Here is an 18,078-nt window from a genome sequence, read left to right on the forward strand (position 1 = left end):
CACAGTCAGACTATGCAAGCTACTTAGTTATATACAATCGTCTTCAAGAATCAAGGTCGCTAGGTTGAAGTTCAACAGCCTCAGGTATTTCCCTCTAGCCATTTCAACACACCAAAAACTAAAAATTGATATCTATATAGCGCATAGGAATACCCTTCAGAGTGACCTCTAGACTCCATTTGAAATCTCTCAGCTACTGGAACTTTATTTTGTTTCATCTCTCTTCCCCCTTTTGGTCAAGAAGATCCTCTCAATCCCACGATGCTGGGTCCAGGCTCATCCCCAGGAGTCATTTCCTGCATTGCCAGGGGGAGTCACACCCCTGGGTGTCATGTCCAATGTAGGGGGGAAGGTAGTGAGTTCACCTGCCAAGTTGGCTTAGAAAGAGAGGCCACATCTGAGCCACAAAGAGGTTCTCTGGGGGAGACTCTTAGGCACAATTATAAGTGGGCTTAGCCTCTCCTTGCAGCGACAAGCTTCACAAGGGAAAGCCCCCAGTAAATTGGCAGTCCTCAAGGTGTGTGTGGTAAACCAGCAATAACCCAGGTGGGGAAGTCCAACACCTCCGCATTTCTCCCCAGTTCCTTAGGGGGCCCCTCAGATACATTTTTAATCTCTGCCCATATCACTCTGGGATATATTGGGATTTCATGCCAACCTGCACAAACTCACCAAATGCCACTTCCCATTCAAAGCTCCATGCACCTATGGTGTTCAAACAAACTGATCATACAAGTTAAATTCTCTAGTGTGCTATAGAAAATATAGATCCTGTGCCAAATAAACATCTCCTCCCTTGATCTTGCACAAAACTTGTAGTTTTAAAACCCAGTCAGTATCGTCCTTTACCCTTTGGCCAGATTTGCCCTAGTCCTGACCATATCTGCTTTGTTCATATCTCTAATTGAAATCTGAACTTTTTTTCAGTTCTTTCAACAGTTGCCTTATGGGGTAATACTGACATTCATAGCTGCCAAACTCTAGCTCCAAGTTTCATGTGTCACACAGATACCCAAAGTTCCAGAGACTGACCAGGAAGGAGCTCAGCATCACAGGATTTAGAGATAGCCATTACAACTCAGGAATAGATGTGACTGCTGTAAGAGCTTACAATCTAAGGACCATTACAATATGTGTTTCCCTGATAAGCTGTGCGGTAAGATTCAGTTCTCAGAGTTTATACATTATAGTTAGTCCATATTAGTGAGGCATCATAATGTTTGTCTTCTTGTTTCTGGCGTACTTCGCTCAAAATGCTGTACTCAAGATCCATTCACCTAGTTGCGTGTCTCACAGCTTCGTTCTTTTTTGTAGCCATGCAATATTCTGTTGTGTGCATACACCACAGTTCACCATTCTGTTCCACAGTCGGTGAACCCTGAGGCCACCTCCGTCCATTGCAAATCATGAATACTGCCTCCGTAAACACCAGTGTGCAAATGTCCATTCATGTCCCTGCTCTCAGATCTTCCAAGTATATACCCCATAATGAGGTTGCAGGACCTTATTACACCCACATACCTAGCTTCTTGGGCTCACGGTTTTGAGGCTAGGAGAAGTCCAAAGTCAAGGTGATGCTTTCTTCCAGAAGACTGTGGCATTCTGGGGCTGGCTGCTGGTGATCCTTGGTCCTTGATTTTTCTGTCACATGGCAATGTAAATGGCAGCTTCACCTGGCTTCTCCTTTCTCTTAAGGGTTCTGTTCACTTTCAGCTTCTGGCTGCCCCCTCTGGCTTTCTATTTTTGTGTTCTGAATTTCTTTCTGGTTATAAAGGACTCCAGTAATAGGATTAAGACCTGTCCTGATTGAGCTGGGCCATACCTTAACTGAGCTAACCTCATCAAAAGATCCTATTTACTCTGGGGTCACACCTACAGGAATGGATTAAGTTGAAGAACGTGTTTTTCTGGGGTATATAGTTCCAAACCACCACAGAACATATATACAACATAAACATTCCCATCTCAACCACTCCCAAGAACACTGTTTGGTGGGATTAATCGCATTCACTATGTTGCAGTACCCTCACCACCTCCCGTTATTAAAACTTTTCCATCACCTCAAACAGAAACCCTACACCCATTATGCATTAACTCTCCATTCCCCCTCCCTCCTACTTGTGGCAATACTGTAATTTCTGTCTCTATGAGCTTTCATATTCTCTGATATTTGTAGTTATTATGGGGCTTAACTTCACCATCTGTATTTAGTCCTGATAAGGTTGCAACCTTTGGATTAGGTTGCTTCCATGGAGATGTGACCCTCTCAACTGTAGGTGATAACTCTGATTGAATTATTTCCATTGAGGTGTGGCCCCACCCCATCAGTGTGGGTCTTAATTAAATCACTGGACCCTGTAAGAACTCACAAACAGGATTTCAGAGCAGCTGAGAGGGATATTTTGGAGTGAAGCTAAGAGCTGTCACTGATGCCGACACTTGGCTATGCTTGGAAACATTTGAAGATGCTAGCCCAGAGTTTGCTCCAGAGAAGCTAAGAGGGGATCCCAATGCTTAGATGCACAGAAGCTGAAGAAGATAGGAGAGATCCAGAAACATTTTGGAGAAAGCCATTTTGAAATGCAACCTGGGAGCAAAGGAACAGCAGACACCAGCCACATGCCTTCCCAGCTAATAGAGGTGTTGCAGACGCCATTGGCCATTCTTCAGTGAAGGTGTCTTATTGATGCCTTAGTCTGGACACTTTTATGGCCTCAGAACTGTAAATTTGTAACTTAATAAATCCCCTTTATAAAAGTCAATCCATTTACGGTATTTTGCATAACAGCAGTATTAGCAAATTGGAAAACCATTGTAAATCTGTAACAATCTCATTTGCTTTGATACCAACATAACTTCAATAGTCCATGCACACCATGTTCCTATACCCCTATATCCCCCCACCTTTATGTAGTTCTTATTACAAAGTACACATTATGATTCCAAAACCATTAATTTCTCATTACATATTGTGCTTTTTCTTTTAGATCATGAAGGAAGTAAAAATTGGAGTTATGAACCAAAAATACAGTAGTACTGGCTTTTATATTTACCCTTGACATTACCCTTATCAGAGGTCTTTATTTCTTCATGTGTTTTCCATCTATTGTCTATTTGTCTATTGCCCTTTCCTTTTGACCTGCAGAACTCTCCTTAGCATCTCTGTAGGGCTGGTCTGGGGGTGACAACTCCCCAGCTTTTGTTTATCTGGGAATGTCTTAATCTCTCATTTTTGAAAGATAGTTTTGCTAGACATAGAATTCTTGGTTGGCAGTTTTTAATTTTTTTTGCTGCCAGTGCTTTAAATTCCATTGCCTTCTTGCCTCCATGGTTTCTGATAAGAAACTGGCACTTAATCTTATTGAGGTTCCCATATACATGACATATTTCTTCTCTTTTGCAACTTTCAAAATTCCCACTTTATCTTTAGGATTTGACATTTGATTATAATATGCTGTGGCGTGGGTCTATTTCTGTTTATCCTATTGGAATTTATGGAGTGTCCTGATGTGTATATTCATGTTTTTTGTTATATTTGGGAAGTTTTCAGGCAATATGTCTTTGAATGTTCTCTCTGCACTTTTCTCTCTCTTCTTGTTGCCCTCCCACAAGAAGTGCCACATATATATTGGTATGCTTGATGGTGTTCTGCAGGTTCCTCAAGTTGTGTTCACTTTTCTTCAATCTTTCTTTTTTTTCTGCTCCTCAGACTGGATGATTTTAATTGTGTTGCCTTCAGTTTTACTGATTCTTTCTTCTGCCAGCTCTGATCTGTTGTTGAACTCCTCTAGAGAATTTTTAATTTCTATTACTATGGTCTTCAGTTCTGTTTGGTCCTTTTCATAATTTTCATTCTCTGTGTATCCATCTGCCATTTTCCTGATTTCTGTTAGTCCTTTGTCCATGTTTCCTTTTGTTCTTGAGCATATTTAGGAGCATTTTTAAAAAATTCAGGTATATTGAGATATATTCACATACCATACAATCATCCAAAGTGTACAATCAGTTCTTCACAGTACCATCATAGAGTTTGCATTCATCACAATCAATTTTTAAACATTTTCATTACTCCAAAAAATAAAAAATAAAAACAAGAATAAAAATAAAAGTAAAAAAGAACACCCCAAACAACCCATCTCTCCCATCCCCCCTATTATTCATTTACTTTTTTGTCCCCATTTTTCTACTCATCTGTCCATACATTGGATAAAAGGAGTGTGAGCCACAAGGTTTTCACAATCACATGTTCACACCATGTAAGGTATACAATTATACAATTGTTTTCAAGAGTCAGGGCTACTGGGTTGCAGTTCATCAGTTTCAGGTATTTTGTTCTAACTATTCCAATACACTAAAAACTACAAAAGGATATCAGTATAATGCATAAGAATAACCTCCAGAGTGAACTCTTGAATCCCTCTGAAATCTCTCAGCCACTGAAACTTTATTTTGTTTCATTTCACTTCCCCCTTTTGGTCAAGAAGGTTTTCTCAATCCCGTGATGCCAGATCCAGGCTCATCCCTAGGACTCATGTCCCATATTACCAGGGAGATTTCACCCCAGGGAGTCATGTCCTATACAGGGGGGAAGGCAGTGAGTCCACCTGCCAAGCTGGCTTAGAGAGAGAAGGGCCATATCTGAGCAACAAAAGAGGTTCTCTGGGGGTGACTGTTAGGCACAATTATAAATAGGCTTAGCCTCTCCTTTGCAGTAACAAGCTGCATAAGGGAAAGCTCCAAGATCAAGGGCTTGACCTTCTAAATTGGTAGTCCCCAATGCTTATGAGAATATCAGTAATTCCCCAGGTGGGGAAGTTTAATATTTCCACATTTTCCCCCAGCCCCTCAAGGGGGCTTTGCAAATACATTTTTATTCTCTGCCCAAATTACTCTGGTATGTTTGGAGCTTCACACTAACCTGTACAAACCAACCAGATCTTACTTCCTATTCAAAGTTAGGACTATTTTTAAAGGTCTTTCTCTGGTGTGTCCCTGGTCTGGTCCTCCTCCTTGATCATTTCTACTGCTTTAATCTTCTCCTTTGCCTTGGCCATCGCTTCCTGTTTCTTTATATGTTTTGTAATCATATTTTGAAACCTGATATTTTAATGTGTTATCACTGGAATTCAGACTCTGAGCCATCTGTTCCTTAAGCTTGTGTCCAGGTAGTATTATGACAGAGCTTTCCCTGAATGTCAGGAGCTATTAAAACAAAAAAATGAAAAAAAGAAGACACATTTCCTTGCCTTTGCAGATTGACTTGTTTGAGTGATCACCTTTAGATCTTATCCATACAATGAGTCTAGAGAGTAACTTGATGTCAAAGCATAGGGGCCACCCTGTTCCTTTTTGCACATGTGTCTTGTCTTGGGCAGGGACATGTGACCCTGGGAATTCCCTTGTTTTCACAGACACAGTTGCCCCCTCTTTTCTTCTTCATGGTTCTGGGCACTGCAGTATATATCTTACAGCCAGCAATCCCTTGCCCAAATCAGTCACTTGACTACTGTCCCACAGTGTTATGTAGGAGACTCAATGAGCTGCCTTCTACACTCAGGGCAGGTTCTGGGATGGTGAATCTCTCAGGCCACCACCAGACAGATTGGGCCCAACACACATACTCCTGCTGTCTGGCTTATTTCATTTAGCATGTTGTCTTCAAGTTCATCCATGTTGTTGCATGTAGGATGTGGTGGTTTGAAGTTGTAGGTAGCCAGAAAAGCATGTTATTAAATTTAATTCATCCAGGTGGGTGTAAACCCATGTGGGTAGGACCTTTTGATGAGGTTACTTCCATTAAGGTATGTCCTACCTCAGTCAGGATGGGTCTTAATCCAATAACTGGAATCCTTACTGAGAGAATAAAATTCAGCCACAGAGGAAGCAGCCAGAAGCTGAAGTCAACAGAACCTTTAAGAGAGAGGAGAGACCAGGAGATGCCACCATGTGCTTTGACACAGGGCAAGCTAAGGACCAAAGATCCAGTAGCCAGCCCCAGAAGACTGGATGGCCTATTCCTAGTTTTCTAAGTGTTTTTATCCATAATGTGTGCTGGTGCCCTTTCTGCATCAATTGAGAACTTGTGTTTTTTCCTTCACTTTTTCCTTCATCATATGGTTTTATTACTTTAATTGATTTTGTTTGTTTGTTTGTTTGTTTGTTTTTGTGATGAGCCTCCCTTGCTTACCTGGGATAAATCCCACTTGATCGTGGTTTGTAATTCTTTTAATGCGCTGTTGGATTCGGTTTGCTGTTATTTTGTTGAAGATTTTTGTGTCTATATTCATAAGGATATTGGTCTGTTGGTCTGTAGCTTTCTTTTCTTGTGATTTTTTATCTGTCTTTAGTATTGTGATAGACATATAATGGGTTAGTGAGTGTTCCTGCCTCTTCACTTTTTTGGAAGAATTGGAGCAGTGTTGTGTTAATTCTGCTTGGAATGTTTGATAAAATTAACCTGTGAAGCCATCTGTTGTCCTGGGCTTTTCTTTGTTGGGAGGGTTTTGATTACTGATCCAATCTCTTTACTAGTTATTTATCTGTTGAAATTTTCTATTTCTTCTTGAGTCAGTGTAGGTAGTTTGTAGGTTTCTAGGAATGTGTCCATTTCATCTTGGTTATCTAATTTTTAATGTACAGTTGTTCATGGTATCCTCTTATAACCCTTTTTATTTCTCTGGGATTGGAAATCATAGCCCACTTTTCATTTCTGATTTTAGTTATTTGTGTCCTCTCTCTTTTTTTCTTTGTCAGTTAATAAAGGCTTGTTGGTTTTATAGATCTTTTCAGTAACAATTTAGGTTTTGCTGATTCTTTTGTGTTTTAATTCTCTAATTCGTTTATCTCCCCTCTTAACTTTATTTCTTCTCTTCTTCTTGTTTTGCATTTAGTTTGCTTTTCTTTTTCTAAATCCTTCAGTTGTGAGGTTAGGTCTCTGATTTGAGATCTTTCTTCTTTTTGAATGTAAGCTTTTAGCACTATGAAGTTCCCTCTTGGCCCTGCCTTTGCTGCATTCTTGTAAGTTTGGTATGCTGTATTTTCATTTTCATTCACCTTAAGATGTTTCCTAATTGTCCTTGTGATTTCTTCTTTGTCCTATTAGTTGTTTATGAGTACCTTATTTAATTTCTACATATTTGTGAGCTTTCCAGTTCTCCATCTGTTACTGACTTCTAGCTTCATTCCACTGTAGTCAGAGAAGATACATTGTATGATAGCAATGTTTTTGGATTTATTGAGACTATTTTTATGACCTAATATATGGTCTATCCTTGGGAATGAACTATGTGAACTAGAGGAGAATGTGTATTCTGCTGCTGTTGGCTGAAGGGTTCTATATATGTCTGTGAGGTCTAGGTGGTTTAGAGTATTATTGAAGTCTTCTGTTTCCTTATTGATCTGTCTAGATGTTCCATCCATTATTGAAACTAGTGTGTTGTAATCTTCTAATATTAATTAGAGCTCTCTGTTTCTGTCTTCAAATTTTTTAATGTTTACTTCATATATTTTTTGGCTCTGCTGTTAGATGCATGTTTTAGTTTGCTAAAGTTGCCAAAATGCAATGTACCAGAAATGGGTTGGCTTTTACCATGGGGATTAATTAGCTTACAAGTTTGCAGTTCTGAGGCCATGAAAATGTCCAAATCAAGGCATCAACAGGCAGTGCTTTCTCCCAGAAGACTGGCTACTGGTGATCCTCTAGGCACATGGTAATATTTCTTGGTCTCTCTTTTCTCTCCTGTGTTTCATTGCTTCCAGCTTCTGGCTTCAGTGGCTTTCTCTTTGTCTCTGTGGTTTCTCTATGCTTTTGGTGTGCTCTTCCTTTTAGACTTCTCTGGTTTTTCTTTCTCATCTTCTCTTATAAAAGACAGCAGTAAGAAGATTAAGACCCACCTCGGGCAGTCTTCACCTGAAATAACCTAATCAAGAGGTCCCACCCACAAAAGGTCTACACCCACAGGAGTGGATTAGATTTAAGAACATGATCTTTTGGAGTCCATTCAGCTTCAAACCATCACAGTGCATGTATATTTATAATTGTTACATCTGTGTTTTTATTGTACTGTTTTGAATCCCTTCTCATTTCTTTCTGAATGTATTTTTCATGTATTTTTTTGTGGTTACTTTGGGACTAAAATTTAGCATCCTAAACTTATAACAATCAGATGTGGTTTGATGCCAATTTAATGTCAATAGCATACATGAAACACTGTTGCTATACCCCCCCCCATTCCCCACCTTTTTGTTGTACCTGTTGCAATTTCTAATTTTATGCATTGTATGTCCCAAACCATAGATGTATCTTTATTTTATATGCCTTTGCATTGCTATCTGTAAGCAGTAGAAAGTGGAATTACATACCAAAAAATAAGGTAATGATAGCACTGATACATGAATCCCTGTATGGTTACTTTTAGCAGAGATCTTTATTTCTTTATGCTATTTCAATGCACTGTCTAGTGTCCTTTCCTTTCAGTCTGAAGTACTCCCTTTAGCACTGCTTTTAGGTTAGGTTTAGTGGTGAGGAGTTCCTTCAGGATTTATTTATCTGGGAATGTCTTAATATCTATCTCACTTTTGAAAGAAAGTCTCACCCAGATATACAGTTCTTGGTTGGCCATTGTTTTCTTTCAGCACTTTTGTTTTAGCCATTGTTTTCTTTCAGCACTTTTCTTCCTGTGCTTTCCTGCCTTTATGGTTTCTGATGAGAAATCAGCACTTAATATTATTGGGGTTCTCTTGTACATAACTAGTTGCTCTTCTTTTGCAGCTTTTAGAACTTTCTCTGTGTCCTTGGCATTGGACAGTTTGATTACTATGTATCTTGGTGTGGTCCTCTGTATATAATATTTTAAAGTGTTAGCTCTTGGATTTGATTTAGTCCCTGAGCTGTCTGTTCCTTAAGTTTGTATCCAGCTAGGGATATGACAGAGATTTTCTTGATGCCAGGAGCTAACAAAAACAACCCAAAGCAAGAAGCACATGTTTTAGTTTGTGAAGCTCCTCAAAGCAGATACCGTAAGATGGGTTGGCTTTTAACAATGGGAATTTATTAGCTCACATGCTTATAGTTATGAGGCTGAGAAAATGTCCAAATCAAGGCAACATCAAGGTGATGCGTTCTTCCTGAAGACTAGCTGCCAGCAATCCGGGACTCCTCTGCCACATGGCAAGGCACGTGGCGCTGTCTGCTGGCCTCTCTCTTTTCTTCCAGGTTTCATTGCCTTCAGCTTTGTCCTCTCTCTGTCTGAATTTCATTATTTTATAAAGGACTCCAGTAAGAGGATTAAGACCCACCCTAGGCCACACCTTAACTGAAGTAGCCTTATGAAAAGATCCTTCTTAAAATGGGTCCACATCCACAGGAATGGATTAGCTTTAAGTACATGATTTTCTGGGGTATTTAGTTTAAAACCACCACAGCACCTTTCACAGTCTTCAAATTGGCTCTGCTATGGCTAGAGGTTTCCTTCAGTGCTAAGCATAGATTGGTGAGGACATGGTGGCACCCAGGATGCACACTGGGGTTACTGCGTTCCTTCCTGAACAGGTTCAGGACTCAGAATGGGAGCTGAGGCTGACTCCACACTGTGCTGGGGAGGGGGTGGGCAAGGGCCCTGTGCGAGAGAGAAAAAAGGGATTAGATCCTCTCTTCCTGCTTCCCCCATGCCCAGGCTCTTGAGGTGGAAGATGCTCACATCTTATCATCCCTGGGAACTCTTCCCATTGGCTGTGATGTGGACAGTCTGTCCATTACAGCTCCCAGGGTGGGGTTCCTGAATATTCTGGCTTGGATTATGTCCCACCCCTCTCTGTTTAATAGTTGTTCTCATCTCCCATTGACTTGAGGATTTGGGAAGGGGTTGGAGGGGATGGAAGGTCCTGGTAGGGTTCCATTTCTATTTTACTAGGGAAGACCCCTGAGCTGCTCCCACCCAGGGATTTGAGACTTCTGCTCAGACCCACAACATGGTTGGAATTTCTGGTCATAATATTATTTCATAGTCATGGTTACATGTTCAGTGTCCACCAAGGCTCAAGAACAGGCCAATAAGTGCCTCTCTGAGGGTGTGCCTTTCAGCAGACACTGGGGGCCTACGTGTCCAAACACCCAGTGGGTGTTCCTGGCCTGGAGTGGTGTTCTTCTCCTGTAGGGTGCTGAGATCTGTAACTCAAATGGCAAACCCAGGTGGGGTGACTAGGGGCCGTTCTAGTAATGGGTAGGTAGGTGAGAGTGCCAGCGGCCAAACAGTCCCACCAGTCACTGGACCCCCTTTTATTTGTTGGGCAGTGTTCTGGTTTGCTAATGCTGCTGTTACGCAAAATACCAGAAAAGGAGGTTTATTAGGTCACAAATTTACAGTTCTACAGCCTTAAAAGTGTCCAGACTAAGGCATCAACAAGAGGATACCTTTACTGAAGAATGAATGATGGCGTCTGGAAAACCTCTGTTAGCTGGGAAGGCACGTGGCTGGTGTCTGTTGATCCTTTGCTCCAGGGTTCTGGTTTCAAAATGGCTTTCTCCAAATGTCTCTGGGAGTGTCTCTAATAGCTTCTTCAGCTCCTGTGCATCTAAGCATCGGGATCCTCTCGGCTTCTCTGGAGCAAACTCTGGACTGGTCTCTCAAAGCAGTATCAGGCATCTCTAAGCGTCAATGTCAGCAGCTTCTGGGCCTGGAGCTCTCTTAAGTAGTCCAGTGAACTGATCAAGACCTACCCTGAATGGACGGGGTCAAATCTCCATGGAAACATTCAATCAAGAGGTATCACCCATAGTTGGGTGAGTCACATCTCTATGGAAACAACCTAATCCAAATATCCCACAAGAATGGATTAAAACATGGCTTTTGGGGGGACATAATATATCCAAACCAGCACAGGCGGTGAGGGGCCAAAGCTTGGCAGTCATCTTATTTGGAATGAGATGCCATGCCCGTCACTTGTTTTCTAGGTCCTTGTGCCTTGTCCGTGTTAATGGCCCAGCTGTGTTGCCACACAGGGGTCCTGGTGGGCAGTGTCCTAGCCTGGGTCCAACAGGATGGTGAGCGGAAGGCTTGGGCTCCCTCCTGGAGGGCGGCTCTTTCCAGGTCTTGGTGTCTTGTTGATGGCAGACAGCTGGGGGGGTTCAGGTAGCCTGTGGAAGGCCGTTAAAGGTATACTGTTCATTTAATCATTGTCCATTCATTCATTCTGAAATGATCCGGTGCCTGCTAAGTGCTGGGGGCAGGGAACACTAGGATATGAGCTGTATCTGCCCTCAGTGGTGTACAGTCCAGTGGATGGACACAAACTGAAGCCTGCCCATTTCTCATAGAGGCAAACTGAGCCCCTGGACAGATTGGGGTGCAGGACAGGGCATTTGTGGTGTCAGTTGCTGCACAGCAAGTGCCCTCAACTTATGCAATAGCCTCTGTGATGGTCGTGGAGTCAGATATATCCAGTGCCCAGGGGGCACTGAGATCTCATGCGGGCCAGACAGGGCTGTCACGTGGAGAGAAATTCCCCGAGGTCTTTGGCTTCTTTCCGTTCAGCAAAGAGGGCAGTTATTTCTTTTTCTTCCTCTGGGAAGCTAATACTGTTTTGGGGACATTCTAGCAGCAAGGGCTGGTAGTCAGGTCAATTCGCAGTTTCCACATGTCCCCCCAAGCTGTTCCCATCAGGGCTTCGGGGCAAAGGCAAGTGGGGTGCACACAGATGATCTTTACATGGAGGTCTTCAGGGGCCTGAAGGGCCCCCCACAGCCAGGCCTGGGTAAGGGTCTTGCGGTGGTGGCCTCAGGCTCTCAACCGACGGCATTGTCTGCCCCCCCCCACCCCCAATCCTGGTGCCAGGGTGGCAGGGGCCGCAGTCACTGGGCACTGGTATCCAGAGATCCCTGAAGTGCTGCTCTCCCCAACCTCCCTGCCGACTCCTGACCTATGCTTATGGCACGGGGACCCTGGCCTCAGCCCTGATCCTGTTTCTCTCTGGAAGCTGAGGGGTCCCAGTGGAGGCTGGTGGGCTTGTGGCCCATAACTGGTCCCCCTGAGGGCATCTGCCGGTGGTCCCTTGGGGGGGCGGGAGGGCTGGGGGCAACTGGGGTGGTGACACCCTCACTCTGTTGTCGACTCAGTGACTGCCCCCCGTGGTGCCCTTCCTCACTGAGCCTAAGAAGCGCGCCTCCTGGAGGCCAGAGTGTTGCGTCTAGTCTCCACCCTTTGGGTGCTGGGGGAGCCACCCCTGAGGGCCCTATACTCTTTTCCACGAGTGTAACAACCCGCAGGGCCGTGGGGCATTATACTTGAGCTGGGGCCTGCTTAGAGTTCAGAGCTCAGCTTGAGGGCAGCGGCCGGGTGTTCCCAGCGAAGGAGGGCCGTGCGCCCCGGGCCGGACCCCCTGTGTTGGCGCTCTCCTCTGCTCTACCCGGCGGGCTCGGCCTGGGAGCGGGGAGGGCCCCTTCGAACTGCAAAATCTCCGTGCACAACCCGCCGGCACGCTCCGGCACCCACTGGCCCAGGGTCCTGCGGGTCCCTCGGCTTTCCGGGCTTGTGCGCCATTGACCACCCTGCTCGCAACGCTGATCTCTGGAGCTGCCGGGTGTCAGCGGCCAATTAGGACAAGGAGCCAAACTGCGGGAACAGCTGAGCCTTTGTTCCTTTGCTGCCGGGCACAGGCAGGAGGCAGAGGAGGAGCCGGCCCCCCAGGGTGCCCTTTTCCCTACGGGGCAGCGGATGCAGTGCAGACGGGGGTCCACTCGCTGCCGAGGAGCCCGGGACAAAAGGGCCCTGTGTCTTCAGGGCCCAGGAGGCTGGGAGGAGGGAGAGGAGGCGGGAGTGGGAGGGACCGAGCCAGAGTGGGTGAAGTGCCCCAGCAGGGCCCCTGAGGGGAGGGTCCTGGGCTCGGGGTGCAGATGTGTCTGTGAGCTCACCCGGGGAGTTGGGGGGGGGGGGGTCCTTGCTGCAGCGCCCTCTAGAGACGGCAGAGAGGCACTGCGTGCCCCGAGGGTGATGGGGGTGGCAGCGTCCAGTCCCGGGAGGCCTGCGGGGCGGTGTGGAGCCTTCTGGCTTCCAGGACCTCACCCAGGACCTTGGTTTCCTCAGAGGTGTATGTGCTGATTACCTTCGGTGAACCCCAAAAGAGAAACCTTTGCATCCAAGCCTCGGCCTGAGTGGTTACTTCGCTCTGGGACGTGCATCTTCGCTTTGTGCGCCCCGGCTCTGGACGTGAGGTTGAGGCCGTTGTTGTCTTCTCCCGCCAGCCACCCCTGGGACACGGTCATCCAGGCGGCCATGAGGAAGTACCCGAACCCCATGAACCCCTGCGTCGTTGGGGTGGACGTGCTGGAGCGGACGGTGGACGGGCGCGGCCGGCTGCACAGCCACCGCCTCCTCAGCACTGAGTGGGGCCTGCCTGCCCTCGTCAAGGCGGTGAGCCTGGGCCGCCGGCGCCACGGGGACTGCTCCGCGGGCATTCCCGGGACACCCAGACGATGTGCTTGCGAACTTCATCCAGTGGTCCATCCCCTTGGCTCCAGAGTGCCCTGCAAATCCCACCCCGTCTCCCCGCTGCCCACTCAACCCTAGGCCAGGCGGCCATCAACATCCCCCTGCATTTCTCCCTGCGGCCTCTTCCACAGGAGGCCACAGCCTCGTTTAATAATGTAAATCAGTGGCTTCCCGTGCCCAGGGCGCCCGCAAAGCCACAGCAGTCTAACCCCTGCCTGTCTGCTCTGTGGCCTCTGCTTGGCAGCAGGTGTCTGCCTCAGGACCCTGAATTTGATGTTCCTCAGCTGAGTAGGCTTTTCCCCCCAAGCACTTCTCAGCTGGCTCCCCACCTCTCTCCAGGCTCTGCTCATTCAGGGCTGCCCCTGGTGCCCGGTCCAACTCTCTGCACCCTTCCACTTGGCAGAGGGGCTGTCTCTGGCCACCCCCTCCAACCTTGCCCTTCCCTTGCTCCCGGAGCCCTTCCCAGATGTGTTTTTTGTGAACACACTTATCACTACCTTCCACTCACTATACCTGAATTCGTTTATTGGCTTAATGTCTGTCTGACCCACTAGAATTGGAAGTACCCTGAAGACAGGGTCTTTCTCTGTTCTGTATGTTTCCATATCCCCATTTGCATAGTTTGTTAATGGATAAATGAATGACTTAGTAAATGAAATGGTATTTTGGGTCAGGTGGTGTGGAATGAGATTTTTTTAAGCCTGTCACTATGCTAGTTTTGCTTTGTTTTTTTAGATTTTGGGAACCAGTAGGACTTTGACATACATCAAAGAACATTCTATTGTGGATCCGGTAGAAAAGAGAATGGAGCTTTGTTCCACCAATGTAAGCAATGACCTAAGAAGAGAAAGGTGCTTATATTTCTTGGTGATGGTGCATAATGCCTTCATTTAATTCTATTTCCAGCCCACCTTTGATCTAAGTGATCTTTTATTTCTAATAGAAAGGCTGAATTTATTTAGCAGTATTTTACTTATTGTGTTATTCAAGTATAAATAACATGTACAAAATTGCATATCATGATGAATTGTTGTGAGCTGCACACCCCCATGCAACCAGCAGACAGATGCAGAAGGAGGACCTGACCAGCCCTCAGGACTACCCCTCCCTGGGTTCCCTTCCAATCCCTCCCTCCAAGAATAACTACTATCCTGACTTCCAACAGCAGTGATTATCTTTAGCAGTAATTTCCAAAGCTACTTTTCCCTTTCCTCTCTCATTTTCCTCTCTCAATTAAAAAAGAATTATATTCACTTAATGCAAATTCAGAAAATAAGCTGAGGAAAATGCATGGTCTAGGAAAATGGTTTACTTTTTAAAATGTGACTTAGTTTCTGCCCACATAGAAATGGTCGGTTACAGGCAAAATCATTACATTACCCTCAAACAGAGTTTTTTCTCATCATACCTCCTTAATCCCACCCATCTTTAGCCCCTCTGCCTATTCAAATCATTGTTCATTTATTCGTTCCGGTGCCTGCTATGTGCCAGGCATTCTGCTAGGGGCAGGGGATACTAGGATTACAAGCTATTCCTGCCCTAAATGACATATACCCCAGTGGATTGTCATAAACCAAAGTGTCCAATGGGAGCTTGTCCGTAGTGAGTGCAGGGGAGGCTGAGGCTGCCTGGTGAGTCCACCAAACTTTCTAGAGCAGATAACAGTAAGGCTGAGACTTGGAGGCTGGAAGGAACATTCCAGATAGACCTGAGAGAGTATGGACTGTTCAAGAGCCACAGGCAGACCAGTATTTACAGACTGGAAGGCTGAAGGTAGCTGGGGAGATACACGCTTGGAGAGGTATAGGTGTTACCCAGAAGAGTTCAGATTTTTTTTGCAGGTGCTAGGGAGCCATTGCCCGGGGGATTTGTTACAGGGAAGTGAGACAATCAGAGTGTGTGTGGAAAGGTCACCCCTGGCAGCTCTGGGGGGAAGGACTGGAGGGTGCTGAGGTGAGAGCCTGGAAGACTAGTACTGTAGCCCAGGTGAGAGGCTCAGGGGGGCCAGGTCTGGGTGCAATTCCAGCTGATCGGTTTGGCTGTGGGAGTTTTCTGTTTGGGGGAACCAGAGTGGAGAGGGGGGCCACTTACTGAGGGTTGCAGTCTGCACAACAAGTCTGAGAAGAGAGGCAGTTTGGTTTGGACAGGCTAAATGTGAGGTCTCCACAGATTCCTGTCTTATGGCAGCAGAGGATGTGCTGTAGTGATGGTAAAGGTGGAGACCAGCGAGCCACAGCCTTCAGGGGACAAGCAGAGGTCAGCATCCACTGGCAGCGAGGAGCCCCAGGGGAGGACTCAGAGCGCAGGAGAGACAAGTGCACACAGCACTACAGAAAGCGATAGAAGCGAGCTTCAGAAAGGGAGGCCATGAGAGTGAGATCAGAAGAGTTCCCACAGCCTTTTAGCATTTTATTTGGACGCCCAGTGTTTAAAACTATACAGGGTAAAACAGTAGGGGTGGGGAGTCCTTGAGGTTGTTGTCTCCACTTCCCATGGAGGGAGTCTCTGAAGTGTTTCTGAACTTCTAAGAAGTCTGTGGAACTCACTTGAAGACCACTGGCTCCGCCTGCAGCAACGGCCTCTGTTGGTCCCTCATCAGGCCACCGTCTACCCAGCTGATGGCTTCCTTAGAAGAAATCTGCTTTTCTGAAAGATTAGATTCTGAATGGCTTACAGGCTGAAGCCCAAGCTTCTTAATCTACTATCTAAGTCCTCTACTGATGGCCCTGCCTTCTAGCACAGCCCAGGCCGGCTGTGGTGCATAAAGTCTCTGGGAGCCTTTGGGTTTCCCTTGATGAACCAGTGTCCTTTTTCCATTCCTGACAATTTATATATTCTCTTCTCTTTGCTGGAACTTCCTTCCTTACTTGAAAACTTCCATTTCATCTTTTAAGAAAGCTTAGTTGTCAATAAAGAGGGGCAGTTCATACTACAGTGAAGTGTCACGGAAAGGAATAGGGGCTCTGGCATTAGGACAGATTTGTGTTTAAATTCTGAAACTTTCCCTTAATGGCTGTACTACTCTGGGTGAGCAGTCTACCTTTTCGGAGTCTCGGTTTCTCATCTCAAAAGAGGAAGAAGAAACCTCATAGTATTATCGTGAGGATTAATGAAGGGAAATAGGTTTATAAAGTATAGTGTCTGACATAAATATATTGCACATAGAATTATAATAGCTAATCAGAGTTTAATAGCTAATAGATATTGTTGGATATTTCCATACAGTGTACTTATTGTAAGCAATGAGACCTTTTGATAACCTCTGTGCTCAGTAGGAGGAAAGAGATTTCTGGGCTAGTCACTTTTTTCAGGATGGTGAGAGGCCAGGGAGGGTATTTCAGTGGCAGATTATTACATGGGCAAAAAATAACTGTTTAAAATCTGGCACTGCTGGGTCATCATACTGCTTGTTTTAATGCAATTTTATTGAGCTACATTCACATACCAGATAATCATCCGAAGTGTACAATCAGTGGTTCACGCTATCATCATATACTTGTACATTCATCACTATCATATTGCTTTTGACTACTTAAAAACAAGTATTTTATTGGAATTGGCTGTCTGAGAAGAGGATAAATTGGGATAAACTGATAAAATTCTAGAACCCTACTGTCCACTGTCGTAGACCCCAGCCACATGTGGCTATTTAAATTTAAATTAAAATAAAATTTAAAAACTCAGTCCCTCAGATCCATTGGCCACATTTCAAGTGATCGTTAGCCACGTGTGTTTCATGTCCATGCAGGGCAGCACAGATATAGAATATTTCTGCTGTCACAGAAAATTCTGTTTGACAGTGCTGTTCTAGAGCTCTGGTTTTTCAATAGGTTTTAATAGAAAATATTTGAAGTGTCAGTGTAAGGTCCATTTATTTACTGGAAGCAATACCTGAGGAGCCAAGACACATGGTCTTGTTTTCATAGTCTTTGTGTCGACTCACATGAAATCACAGGAGACTGAGTTCCAAAACCACGGGTGGGTTAAGAGCTTCTTGCTCATTTACCTGGGAAGGGTTAACCTTTTCTACAACTACTGATGGAACTGGAGTTTAAAAGCACCTTGAAGACAGGGCCCTGCTCAGGTTGGAGGTGGGGGTGTAGAAAGAAGGTAGATGACAATTGTGAGAAGGAACCTGTAAGAAACGGCATCTTCTGGGTCTAAATGCTGGCTCCAGCAAGTAGTGATCTGGGGATGGGAGAGTGTGGGCAGATGGTTTGGGAAGGAGGGCAAGAGAAATAGGAGCTAAAGCCATTCTTTCTCTCTCTTTTTCTTTTCTTTCTTTCTTTAAGATTACACTCACAAATTTGGTGTCAGTTGATGAGAGGTTGGTGTACACTCCTCATCCAGAGAACCCTGAAATGTAAGTCATTGCATACTGAGTTTGGCATGATGAGCCCCAGGGCTGGGTGGGACATGGAGCCCCCCACCCCTTCAGGGCCAGTCAGCCTTTATTTCTTGCTCTTCTGCAGGACTGTGCTCACCCAGGAAGCCATCATCACTGTAAAGGGGATCAGCCTAGGCAGCTATCTGGAAAGTTTGATGGCCAACACGATATCATCCAATGCAAAGAAGGTGTGTATCTCAGTTCCAG

The 18,078-nt window shown here is 45.2% G+C and overlaps 1 protein-coding gene across 10 annotated transcripts in view; it reads left to right on the forward strand.

Moving 5' to 3' along the window:
- The window catches only part of PRELID3A (PRELI domain containing 3A), a 54,885-nt gene that overhangs the window by 10,960 nt on the left and 25,847 nt on the right, over positions 1 to 18,078 (forward strand). For 4 of the 10 annotated variants that reach the window (XM_037806102.1, XM_037806105.1, XM_037806106.1 and 1 more), the window contains exons 2-5: positions 13,238 to 13,493; positions 14,220 to 14,309; positions 17,777 to 17,847; positions 17,957 to 18,059. In XM_037806102.1, the coding sequence (XP_037662030.1) occupies positions 13,238 to 13,493; positions 14,220 to 14,309; positions 17,777 to 17,847; positions 17,957 to 18,059 (520 nt within the window). Of the gene's footprint in view, positions 1 to 13,079; positions 13,494 to 14,219; positions 14,336 to 17,776; positions 17,848 to 17,956; positions 18,060 to 18,078 lie in introns of all 10 variants that reach the window. The other 6 variants (XM_037806110.1, XM_037806111.1, XM_037806109.1 and 3 more) reach the window with 3 other exon arrangements.

Source organism: Choloepus didactylus, chromosome 16 (assembly GCF_015220235.1).
Source record: "Choloepus didactylus isolate mChoDid1 chromosome 16, mChoDid1.pri, whole genome shotgun sequence".
NCBI classification, from domain to species: domain Eukaryota; kingdom Metazoa; phylum Chordata; class Mammalia; order Pilosa; family Megalonychidae; genus Choloepus; species Choloepus didactylus.